Below are 12558 nucleotides of genomic sequence, written 5' to 3'. Positions count from 1 at the left end.
AGAGAGTGAGCGACGTTTGCACTACTGTATGCCGAATTGAAGTGGACTCGGCCACAGATTTTGTTTTTCTCCCTGGAAATTAAAACGTCTGGGTTTCCGAGGCTAGAGCTAAAGTGACATTTGTATCTGCAGAGAGCAGCACCAACAACTCCACGGGTCAGTCCAGAGCCATGATCGCCGCCGCTGCTCGCAGAAGAGACAACTCCCACAACGAGTTTTACTACGAGGAGGCTGACCTGGACCGCAGAGTCCGCAAACGCAAGGCCAGGTAGGGATGACGCACGCACACACACACGTGCACCCACGCACGCGCACGCACGCACTCTCACACACACACACACACACACACACACACACACAGCAGCAGTGTTACACAATAAAGAAGAATCTGATCTAATTTATCTCACGTGAGCTTGCCCCTTATCCACTCCCAAATGTGCATTCCTACCTTTCGGTGACACATGCACGTGGGCACACGCACGCACACGCACGTGCGCACACACCACACACACTTTTTTTATTGGTTTTAACCCATTCTGACCTGAGATCAGATTCTAAAAATGTCTATTACATCCTGACAGTTTCATTATTAACCCATTCTGACCTGAGATCAGATTCTAAAAGTGTCTTCGATTTTTCAAAAATAGCAGACCTACAAGCTCGTATCGCGCCACTCGGTGGCGCGATATGAGCTTGTAGATCTGCTATTTTTCAATAGCTAAAGCACAACATGATGCCAACACCAAAATGGGTGCCCGGTCAGAATGGGTTAATTCAAAGTGAGCAAAAGTGTAAAGATCCATCCAGAGTCACAACATGTAAAATCGTCTTTATGTCCAGTTTAGCCACGTTATCTGTTCAGTAATTGTTTTAGAGCGGTGGTTGTCAAAGTGGGGTGTAGGTCTTTAACTCTGAGTGTGCAAATGGACCTCAAAGAGTCCATTTAACTCTGAGAGTGTACAAATGGGCCTTAAAGAGTCCATTTAACTCTGAGAGTGTACAAATGGACATCAAAGAGTCCATTTGGTTCCTTGAAATGTAAAAGTTTGAGAACCACTGTTTTAGAGGATGCTCTTATTTATACAGAGTGACTTACAAAGCGTCATGTGCATTTATCAAACAACAAAAGGGGTAAAAGAAAAATAGGGATGTAACGATACATTTTAATAGCGATCCGATACGTATCCCGAACATGGTTGAAGAGACGATACATGGACGATATTGGTTCATTATGGCGATCCGATTCAATGATTTAAAATGGATCAGTCCACACATCAGACTGTTTGTTTCGTAGGAGTGCAAAGTCAGTCACAGTTCTCTCTCTCACACACAAACACACAAAACCCCAAATATCATCTGTGATTTGAACCCCTGTCAGCTACATGAGAAAGTTGCCATCCACTGCACCACCTTCAAAGACGCATCATGTGCACACACACACATACAGTAGACACTGTCCTTTCTCCTCCCAGGCTGGTGGTGGCCGTAGAGGAGGCCTTCACCCACATCAAGCGGCTCCAGGAGGACGAGGTGGCTGGCATGTCCTCTCCCAAAAACCCACGGGAGGCGATGGACCCGCGGGAGGCGGCCCAGGCCATCTTCGCCCCCATGGCCCGCGCCATGCAGAAGTTCCTGAGGACCACGCGGCAGCAGCCCTACCACAGCATGGAGAGCATCATCAACCACCTGCAGTTCTGCATCACCCACAACATGTCCCCCAAGGTGAGGAGAGACGTTTCATGGATTTGGCCCCCATATGAAAATATTTAGTGGATCCTCCCATGCAGGATTTGTGTTGTTAAAAAATGTCAAAGATATTCAATTTGTGAGGGGCCCCCCACAGGCCCCCTCCTGTGTCCAGCTTTTAGTGTGCGTGTAAACACAAACTTTGTCCAAACACAAACATTAAATGCCATTGAGATGATGTATGATGATAAGAGCGCCCCTCACTTCACATGGGTGTGATTTTTATTTTCTATATATATATATATATATATATATATATTCTTTGAGGGCTATGTGCAGCTTTTAGTGTATGTAACTCAATTTATGTGAGCTTATAGATCGGCTATTTTCAAATAGTCAATGTATGACATTTCTAAGTGGTGCATGTGTTCTCGCATTATGCTCGAACTGCACCTTTCTAAACTAAATGTGTTGTATATGGAACATAGCCTCAAATTGCACCTTTTTAAACTAAATTGTAAAGTTTTACCTAACTTTGCTACTACAGGGAAAACATGCACATGTACATATGTTACTATTCTTTGACTCTTTGAATTTCTTGCACTCTTTATTCTATCCCTGTGCTTGCTGTGTTTTTGTTGTTTTTAATGTTATGTTATCTATGATGCTGCATTGTCTGAAGGAAGCCAAACAAAAATAAGTACTCTTATGTACCTTTACACAAGATGTAACAATAAAGTACAACCTCCCCCCCGTCCCAGGCTTTCCTCGAACGCTACCTCACGCCCGGCCCCACCCTGCAGTACCAGAAGGAGAACGACAGGGGGCGCCAGTGGACGCTGGTGAGCGAGGAGCCGGTGACGGCCGCCCTGCGACAGGAGCAGGTCTTCTCGCTGAGGCGCCTCGACTTCTCCCTGGTCGTCACGGTGACGCCCCTCCCCTTCCTGCGGCTGGGGGAGGAGTTCATCGACCCCAAAAGCCACAAGTTTGTCATGAGGCTGCAGTCAGAGACCTCCGTGTAGGAGGCGAGAGAGAGAGAGAAGGCGCAGGAGAGAGGAGAGAGGAGGGGGGCGGATTTGAGATTACGAGCCTTAGCAGTAGGCGGACGGGAGGGAGGAAGGAAGTGTGCTATGGTGTAGATCAGTGGTTTTCAACCCTTTTCACGTCAAGGCCCATCATTTATGCTGCATTTGAGCAACGGACCGCCATTTGATGACATTCAGCCTCTCAGACCCCCAAACTAAAGAATGTGTACACATTTTCATGCTGTATTGATGTTGGTACCATTTGGAGAGAACAGGCAAACGTTGATCAAAATAATTATTCTACATTATCTAATTATGTAGACTTCTTGTAAATTACCTTAAGTAATGCAGGTGTTTAACAATAATTTAATTCTTGAGAGGGTAAAATGAAACGTTTCATTTTACGCTCTCAAGAATTAAATATCTATAAGGGTCCTTTTGGTTACCAACTCTTCATCATTTAGCTGGGGACCACCTGGAACCCCCTCAAGGACCACTGGTTGAGAACCACTGGTGTAGATACACACACAGGCCAAACAGTTGCTTGTGAATGGTCGTGTGATGCTGCTGCCTTTCACACACCTGCCTTTCACACTTATTCAACCTTTACCGTTTTTACCGTCTGTTGGACAGCACAGTAATTCAATTCAATTCAATTTTATTCAAGTGTCAAATCACAACAAGTTGTCTCAAGACACTTTACATGTTAGAGCAGAATACCGACAGAGATCCCACCCAGAGCAAGCACTATTACGACAGTCGTAACGAACGAACTCCCCCTTTAGCAAGAACAAGCAGAACCCGACTCTCTAGGGTGGGCGGCCATCTGCCTCGTCCGTGTCGAGGGAGAGAGGCGGAAAGAAAGAAGGAGAGACATAGTAGAGACGACCAAACATGTAAAACCTTTGCTGGGAGTATAGTGGCATCGATCAGAACAAAATAAATCTAAAATCAATCACTAAAATAAGTAAATGGATCAGTTTAGGTCACGGATGATCTGAATACACAATTACACATGGTTTGTTTGAGTGTTTATGTGAAGAACTGCAATCGGTGGACAGGTGTGAGACAGTGAAACATAAAGCTGACATGGCTGTTTAGAAAGGCTGGAGGACATTCTTTGGTGTCGACCTTTATCCACTCTGATGGCCTAGCATTTGTTTTGCGTGTGCCTTTTTGATGCTTTGAAGCGTTGCTTACTCCTGTTTACAACAATGCACTGCTTGCAGCTTTCAGTTCCCGCATTGCAACAGACTAGTAGGGGATTGCCCAAGTAGCTCTGCACTGCTTATAAGTTAAAGTAAGGGTTCCCAAACTGTGGTGCGTGCACCCCCTGTGGTGCGCGAATGCCCTCGCGTGACATGAAAATGGTAAAAAGATAAATAAAGCAAAATCCGGTAAAAAGCTGTGGGAGTATACAGCAGCTGCATGTCTCTCAATGCAGTGACATTCTGTGATTATTTGCCATAATCATATTCAAAAAATGTATCCTTTTCGGCCAAATACAATGGAAGTAACAGGGGGTGCACGGCCAAAAGAGTTTGGGGACCGCTGAGTTAAAGTAATATGTTATTGGGTTGAATTAGGGGCCATTTCCACAGAAAGTGTTTTTTGTCTGCCATGCATTCTATGGTAAAGACATAGCTCGAGGGCTCCTCTTCCCAGTGCCGAGCTTTGCTTTTCAGCACTTTCGGCATCCAGCAATTTATTGGGGCTCTGGGCAGCATCAAACTGAAAATACGTTTTTTGCTGCTCATCAGTGTCACATACAATCCTCCTGGCGGTGTCTGACAACTCGGTCATTTACGACCCGACATTGCATCGTTACCACAGTCATGAGAAGTCCCATGTTTACCGTTGTTCACTTTCAGTTATAGAGCACTGAAGTCTGACGTCAATATTGCTAGAGGGCGCTAAGCCCACGGGTTTGTGTACTTTTTTATTTGTATTATAATCCCCATAGAGGGATCTTAGATCACCTCATGAAAAATAAAAAATCATCCCTGCTGTTTCACTCATATGGATATGAAGAATCAACTGACTGCGAGAAAACATGTCACTGCTGCCGATTTAGTAACATTTTCACTAGAAACAGACTGTATCAAATATGACTCGCTGACTGTCATAAATGATACAGAGACACCTCCCCAACAATACCGCAGAGACAGTTTGTTTGGACCACAATTCTTATATGAGATGATTTTAAGATGACCCCCCCCCCCATTTCTCCATAGAGAAAACCCCTTGGAACCAGGGGATGAGCGAGTGACGTCAGGACTTTGACGCTCTATACTATAGGCTACTGTATTAGTGCTAGCAGCACAGATTTTAAACCCTTTTTTGTGGACATGGCCCCTTAAGCTGAAATAATGTTTCCTGTCCCTGTTGAGGTTACAGTTACAACGTGTCATTTGAATATCCTCTTGCAACCAAGAATGTGCCAAGTGCTATTCCAAATAGCACATAGCCTAGCTACACCCTAGGATAAAGCACTGGGCATTCATTGTTCAATCAAAGCTTACGTATGTAGCCTGCCTCCCATTTAGGATGATGCCTTTTTCCCCAAGGTGGGTTTGCTATAAATTACAATTCCAAGTCGTAATGTGCTTACTTTTTATTGCTTTTATTGGTACTGTTTTGTGTACTGGCCTCCTTCCTGACTGTTAGCCTGGTAACATCAATAGAGATAGACCTGTTGACTCAACATGAACATCCTAAATGGCTCCAAGTTTGTTTCCTCTTGCAGTGTTTGTAAATACCAATAGCTGGAAATAAATCAACTTGGACCCAAGCTGTTCCCTAGCAACGCAATTCCACTTACAGTATAAGGTCTATAGGGAAGTATGCATGCAGAAGCACTACTTACTGGAGTTTAATTTCCTAAAACATATCACTTCATTGTCCTAAATGGGAAGTTTGCATAAGGATGATTCAGGTTTTGAATGTAATTCTGAAATCAACTGTACTTTATAAACTGACACCACAGAGAAATTCCAACACTGGATGGACAATAATGTAAACAAGTGATTGTAGTTTCTTATACTGTTTTGGTTTTTTGAACCTCTTCTCACTGTCATTGCCACTGCAGATATGACTGCTGTTTGAACGCAGAATTGATTTTATGTTGTGATTACAGCATTGCTGAGAAGCACAAACTTTGTACACAGAAGAAAATACACTCTGAGAGTGTAAACATGGATCCGTTGCTGACACCTATCTTTCCTTCTCCCCAGCACAATTCTCAAGTATAACCAATGTGCCACAATGTAGTGTGACCTGCTGTACATACATAGACACTGGTGGTGGATATGTTTGCTTATCCAAATATAAGTAGGACTTACTGACATCTTTGGGGTCTAGCGCAATTGTCAAGTCTGGCCAATGTGCATCTTTGTTGGCAGCTCAAAAACTACAGTAGCATTGTTTGACACAAGTGACTTTGGTGTTTGTTAAATAGTTGAGAAAAAGAGAGAGTGTGTGTGTGTGTGTGTGTGTGTGTGTGTGTGTGTGTGTGTGTGTGTGTGTGTGTGTGTGTGTGTGTGTGTGTGTGTGTGTGTGTGTGTGTGTGTGTGTGTGTGTGTGTGTGTGTGTGTGTGTGTGCGTGCGTGCGTGGATATGTGATGTAGGCACAGGTGTGTGGAATTTTATATGTATCGTTCAGATAGACAAAGATGTCTTTTCTATAATAATTGACTGTCACCCCCCCCCCCCCCCCCACAAAAAAAAAACACTGACAAAATAGCATTGCACACACATACGTCTTGTTTGTCTTTTACTGCATTTGAATTCAAACTTTTTAAAGTATTATTTGTACTGATCCCATTTTCCTAACCCATTTTTCTAAAGAATGTTTTCTTGTAAAAAAATATGATTGTACTGCTGTTACAATGACTTTTCTTTTTTTATTTTATTTTTCACTTTTGATGCATTTAGGACTGAGTTGATTTTAAAAAAAGAAACGTTTTTAAATAAATGAAAGTTGAAATGAAAGTTCTGATGCCTCCCTTCTGCGTCACAACTACGGTAGCAGCTGATCTTTTTTGGCACGGCTCAACAAAACAGAAAGAAAAGGAAGTCAAACTAACCTTTTGGTGACAATGAGGGTTCAACTTCTACTTCTCTTGATTCCACTCCTTCAAGGTAGGCTAACGCTTTCATCAAGTGACATTTGTTTAAATCAACATAAAGACTATACAATTATTACTATGACACCATCAAGCTGAATTAATAAATAATGAATTTACCATGTGGAAAATTAACACAACTGAATGGTTACCAATATGAGCTTGCACACTGCCAGGAGGACTCTAGCATTTGATAAAAGACATGCTTACGAATATACAAGAAAGATCTTCTGAGGAAAAAAAGGTTCTTTGTTCCCCACTTAGAATAAACCTAACCCTAACCAGAAACCTAACCTATTAATTTTAGTAATTCTAGGCCTGCCTAGGCTACTTAAACTATCTAAAATTAACACTGGCATAAAATAAACTAAAACATAATTGCTCAGACTTTTCAACAAAGATGGCAAAAACAAACATTCTTTGTTCTGTACATACAATTGTATAGTACAAAACACTGAAGTCCTTAAACCAGAAACCTAACACTAACCCTAACCTAACCCTAAACGCTAAGGTAAGAGGGGAACATAGAACCTGGGGATCATAAGGATGGCCCCCTTCTGAGCACAACGACATTTCTTTTAGGAGGAATCGAACTGGCTAGTATCAACCATTACCTCTTTGTCACCAAGTCACACAAGTGTTCATGACCAGCTCACTGGCTGATAAACTAGTTGTCATATATTTATAATAATTATAATGAATAGGCATTATAATGATGACGTACAATGTTAAAACTTGTCTTTATGCTGAAAAAAGAGAAGTGTGTTTCTTTGTGGGTATAGACAGCATATGATATGTCGTGTCTCTCCACACCGCAGGACGTATGACACATAATTATTATTGTTGCTGTCAGGCCAGAAACCTCTTATCTCCATTCTCCATATTCTAACCTTTTGTGTTTTTTCGTAAATTAACCCACTAATGGCCAAGTTGCCAACCTTAATAACATCTTATTGTGCCTTAGGCCAGCTTTGGCTGACTTTTTGAATGACAATAGAATAATGTGCGATATGACCACAATGTCACGAAATATCTCATTTTAAAGCTGCACATCTCTAGTTTACACCGAAAAACAAAATATGTTCCTAGCATGTTCCTTCGTTTACTTATAAGCACTTTAGTACACCTTGGTTTGACTTATCACTGAAACCAAGGTCTACTAAAAAGCTTATAAGTAAACGATGGAACAAGCTATAATCATAATTATTTTTTCATTGTAAAGTAGTGACTTGGAGCTATAAAATGAGACATTTCGTGACATTGTGGTCATATCTCACATTTTTCGATTGCCATTCAAAAAGTCGCCAAATCTGGCCAATGCTGGCCAATGCCCCATTTCTTAATTCGTCATTTTAATGCAATAAGAGGGATCAGCGATCTAAATACAATACATCAACTTTTACTTTCGATTTCAAAGTAATACCCAGATGTTCCACTTGATGGCAGGAACGTTCCATTATTCTGATTTTGACAAAAGTGTTAAATCTGGCTAAATCACTTCCTGTCAAACGAGGTAAACAAAGGAAGCTAATTTGACCCCTAGCTTATAGCTTGTCCGTCCGGATTGCTAAACTAATCATTAGCTTTGTCATAATTTAGTCAGATTAAGCTTAAAAACGGCCAGGAACATCCCAAAATATCACATTTTTTGCCGCGGATCACATAGAGACGGCGCGCGTGCACGATAGTGCACGATCGCGCGGGTTTCGGCCGGTTTTTGGTAGATTACATAAAAATAATTAAAAAAATGTCAAACAATTGCAATATTTTGTTATAAAAAGACGTACTGACAGGGCAGTACGTCTACTACGCAGATAACGTCATTGGCTTGGAGGGATTTGTTGATTTACTACGTCAATTAACATGGCAGTCTATGGGCTTGACGTAGCCTTGGCCATCAAGGAGTTAATACTCTATTAAATACAGTGTCACACAGACGTATAAAAAGTAGCAGATATACAAGCTCAAAACACAGTGCGAAGCTAAATTAAAACCTCAAAGGTGCACTATTTGACCACTTCCCTTAGGACCCCTTCACCCATTTTCAACCATATCTTCATCTTCATATAATTGGTCGTCACTAATACTCATCATAATAATGGTACAATTTTTGTCATATTTGTTTGTGTCTCAGAAGAGGGCTGTTCAAAAAGCCGCCTACCAGTGACATCATCGATAGGGATTGGATTCCCCGGCTAATAGAAACGGAAGGCTTTCTCTTTCTCTTTCTCTTCCTGGAAAGTTATCATGCTATAATAGAAGCATTGTTCTTCCATTCGCTGCTTCTTTGCCTGGAAAGGAGCCAGCTTAGGTGGTTTGGGCATCTGGTTAGGATGCCTCTCGAGCGTCTCTCTATAGGGAGGTCCTCGATGCACGCCCCACTGGGAGGAGACCCCGGGGCAGACCACGGCACAGATGGAGGGATCACATCGACTCACTGGCCTTGGATGTTAAACTAATGTTAGGAAGTTAAACTAATGTTGCTCTGGAGAGGGAAGTCTAGAGCTCTCTGGTGGAGCTGTTGTCCCCACGACCTGAGTACGGATAAGCGGTTGAAGATGGATGGATGGATGTTCTTGCATTAATAAAGGATTTAATAAAAACCTGCCTACCAATGATGTTACTGGAACAGTCCTCTGAGATACTGAGGACCAATTATACAAAGTCATCCTTTTTGGGTGACTTGTGGGATTCTCTATCCTGTGTAAATGACTCCTATAATGAACAATATGTATTGATCCTTTGAGAAATGTTGCTTTATTTCACAGTGGAGTTACTTGCCACCAAGGATTCAGAGGAAGTCTCGGGCTACATTGGCGAGGATATTACTTTGCCATCGGGGGTAGACCCCTCATGGAACATCTCTTTGATCGAGTGGTCCATACTCACGAACAACACTTGGATTGCGAGTCATCGCAGTGGCAAGACAAATGTTAACCGTTTCTGGAGGTACAAAGGAAGGCTGACACTTAACATTTCTTCAGGTAACAAGAATTTATTATTGAATAATTTGAATTCAATATTGAGTCATAATCGTTTAGTTTTTACTCATAATAAATGTAATTTCATTCGTTTGTATTGTTGATCTCAGGTGATTTGGGTATCAATGATTTGACCAGGGAAGATGCTATGGTATACACTGTAGATCTGAAAAACACAGAAAGGAACCAAACCAAAGTCCGCAACAAAGTCCGGCTCATAATCAATGGTAACGGCTACACGGTTATTCACACAACATTCATTATGCCTGTATCCACATTTAAAATGAACCAATGGGTAAAGAGGTCTGTTCCAAAGTGAAATGTCCACTCTTTGAAAAATGGGACCAATGCATAATAGTATGTGTGGAACATCTTTACCTTTACCAAGAAGAACATCATATATCTGTCTCCCATGATTAAAGTTAATGCTCTCTCCAATGAGAAGTATTCATTTAGTTAACAGTAATCCCAGGACCAACATTTTCACGTTTGATTTTTATTCATGACGCCAGTATGTCGCATGGATTTAACCCCAGTTCAACCCTTGAGTTTCAAGCAATGAGGCATTTGGTAACATTTTTATAGACTTTAGTTTGACTTGGCTGGGAACTGTGCCCTGACCTGAGACCCCCACTCTTAAGGCCACTGACCGTGGTCATCTATATGTAGGCTATAGTAGATACTGTATCTATATACTGTAGCTAGCTATTGTTGATAACCATTGTACTTCTGTCTGCAGATCGCCTTAGTAAGCCCATCATTCAGCCGTTCCTTGGTATGGCAATTAACGAGGGACACTGTCGCATGGCCTTGCAGTGCACATCTCCAGTCAAAGGGGTCATCTTCACTTGGCAGGCTCAACCGTCCATAAACATCTCTTTTTGGACATCGAGCAACAACATCTCATATTTATTGGCTACCTTCAGCCTGGACAACAAGGTCAATTTCACCTGCACCACGAGTATGGAAGGACAGAAAACCTCCAGGGTTGTGACCAAAGGCTGTCTGGGTAAGAAGACCACATCAGAATTGCATGGGATGATATGATAAACTTTTAACAGCAACAAGAGATTGTGTGTGGGATATATTTATGATGTGATGTGATGATATGGCACTGTAATAATATATATGAAATATGATGTATGACAATTATGGTATAGGCTACAAGATAGAACAATAGAGAAGATAATTACATGGCAAAAGAACTAAACTAAATTTAAAAAGTAAATAAAAAATATATATGACAATATTTTGAAACTGACATTAGATAATATGATACTAGAATGTCCATAACTCTGTGTAGAGCTCTTGGTGGGGTTAGACAAAAATATAATAGTTGCAGAGTATATTGATATGTGATATTTATAAACCTATAGCCATTACATTGACAGTTGGTATACCTTTATCTAGCGCAGTACAATTATAGTTATAAACAGCAAAGGATTTAATGTCTTTCTCAAGTATACACTGCAGCAGGATGTGACTGTATATAGTGGGCGTTGAAACTGCACGATAAAACCCTCTTTTTCCTCTTAGCAGAGCAGTTAAAGGAGGCAAGAAGCTCCGCCTGGGGAGGCTATTTCCTGGCTTTCTTCGTTGGTTGCTCTGTAACTGCCATGATAGCAGTGTGTTACTGTTTTAAAGGTGAAAATCTTGCAAATATCTTCTTCAGCGACTGCTTTCTTCTTCTTTAACTTTCTTCTTTATTTATTCAGGGACGTCAGTTGAGAGCAAGCACTCTTTTCCAATGACGCCCTGATTACAGTAAACATAACATAAATTTTAAACACAAATACATTACAGGATAATAAACAATTCAAAGTTTTTTTTAATCGTTCAAGTGAAATCAAGTTAATCCATTTTAAAATAGATTGTAGACAGTTCCGTGCATAGTAATGAAAGGCTGTTACCCAGTTCGGAATTCACATTGGGGATTTCTAGTTTTGGGAATGGGTGTGATGATGTCCAGTTTTGGGACGTAATAGGCTGCTAAGATATGTAGGCCTTTTTTTAAGTAAGGCTTTGTAGCTAAAAACAGTGCAGTGCTGTTCTCGTCTCTTAGCCAATGAAGGCCAACCAACCTTTGGGTTTGTGATGGGTGAGGAACCCATCTCCAGTTCACCTTCCCGCATAGCAACCCCTACATACATACGCATTCACGTGCACACACACACACACACACACACACACACACACACACACACACACACACACACACACACACACAGTAAAATCAATACATAGAAATATTTTCCCCTGTGTTCCAGATTCTATATTATTTTTGTTGTTACGATTTCTTTCCTTTTCCACATTTTCTGCTTCATTTCAACAGCAAAAATACAGAACAGAGAGTCAGGCAATGCAGAAGAGACGAAAGACATGAATAAAGGCCCAGAGGAAACCATGCAACCAACCTGCACATCAGGAGCAATTAGGGTTCAGAGTCTTGCTTAAGGACACTTCGACACTACAGTAACTCTGGGGAAGCCCACAGGGATTGAACTGGGAACCTCATGGTTCCCATCTGGCTGCTCTACCTCCCACTCAACCCCTGATCAATTGGCCTCATAATCTGTCCGTGAAAATAAAGTGTTAATGATAACATCACAATGGCAATTATAATCATAATGCTATACACACACACACACACACGCATGCACGCACGCACGCACGCGCACACACGCACACACACACACACACACACACACACACACACACACACACACACACACACACACACAC

The 12558-nt window shown here is 41.6% G+C and overlaps 2 protein-coding genes across 2 annotated transcripts in view; both read left to right on the top strand.

Moving 5' to 3' along the window:
* The window catches only part of LOC310875830 (vang-like protein 2), a 23313-nt gene extending 16567 nt beyond the window's left edge, over nt 1-6746 (top strand). The window contains exons 6-8 of the mRNA XM_083789228.1: nt 133-268; nt 1473-1722; nt 2448-6746. Of these exons, the coding sequence (XP_083645354.1) occupies nt 133-268; nt 1473-1722; nt 2448-2708 (647 nt within the window). The 3' untranslated portion in view covers nt 2709-6746. The remainder of the gene's footprint in view (nt 1-132; nt 269-1472; nt 1723-2447) is intronic.
* On the top strand, nt 6733-12427 carry LOC310875831 (SLAM family member 9). The gene is made up of 6 exons (XM_083789229.1): nt 6733-6851; nt 9604-9819; nt 9927-10043; nt 10556-10825; nt 11353-11460; nt 12149-12427. Exons 1-6 carry the CDS (start codon nt 6809-6811, stop codon nt 12268-12270), a joined length of 876 nt encoding a protein of 291 aa, XP_083645355.1. The 5' UTR covers nt 6733-6808; the 3' UTR covers nt 12271-12427.
* Nucleotides 12428-12558: the final 131 nt, after the last annotated feature.

The sequence above is a fragment of the Protomyctophum parallelum genome, assembly GCF_964188405.1.
Source record: "Protomyctophum parallelum genome assembly, chromosome: 18".
Taxonomy (NCBI): domain Eukaryota; kingdom Metazoa; phylum Chordata; class Actinopteri; order Myctophiformes; family Myctophidae; genus Protomyctophum; species Protomyctophum parallelum.
The sequence above is the reverse complement of the archived record's forward strand: the minus strand, read 5'-3'. Positions and strand labels throughout refer to the sequence as shown.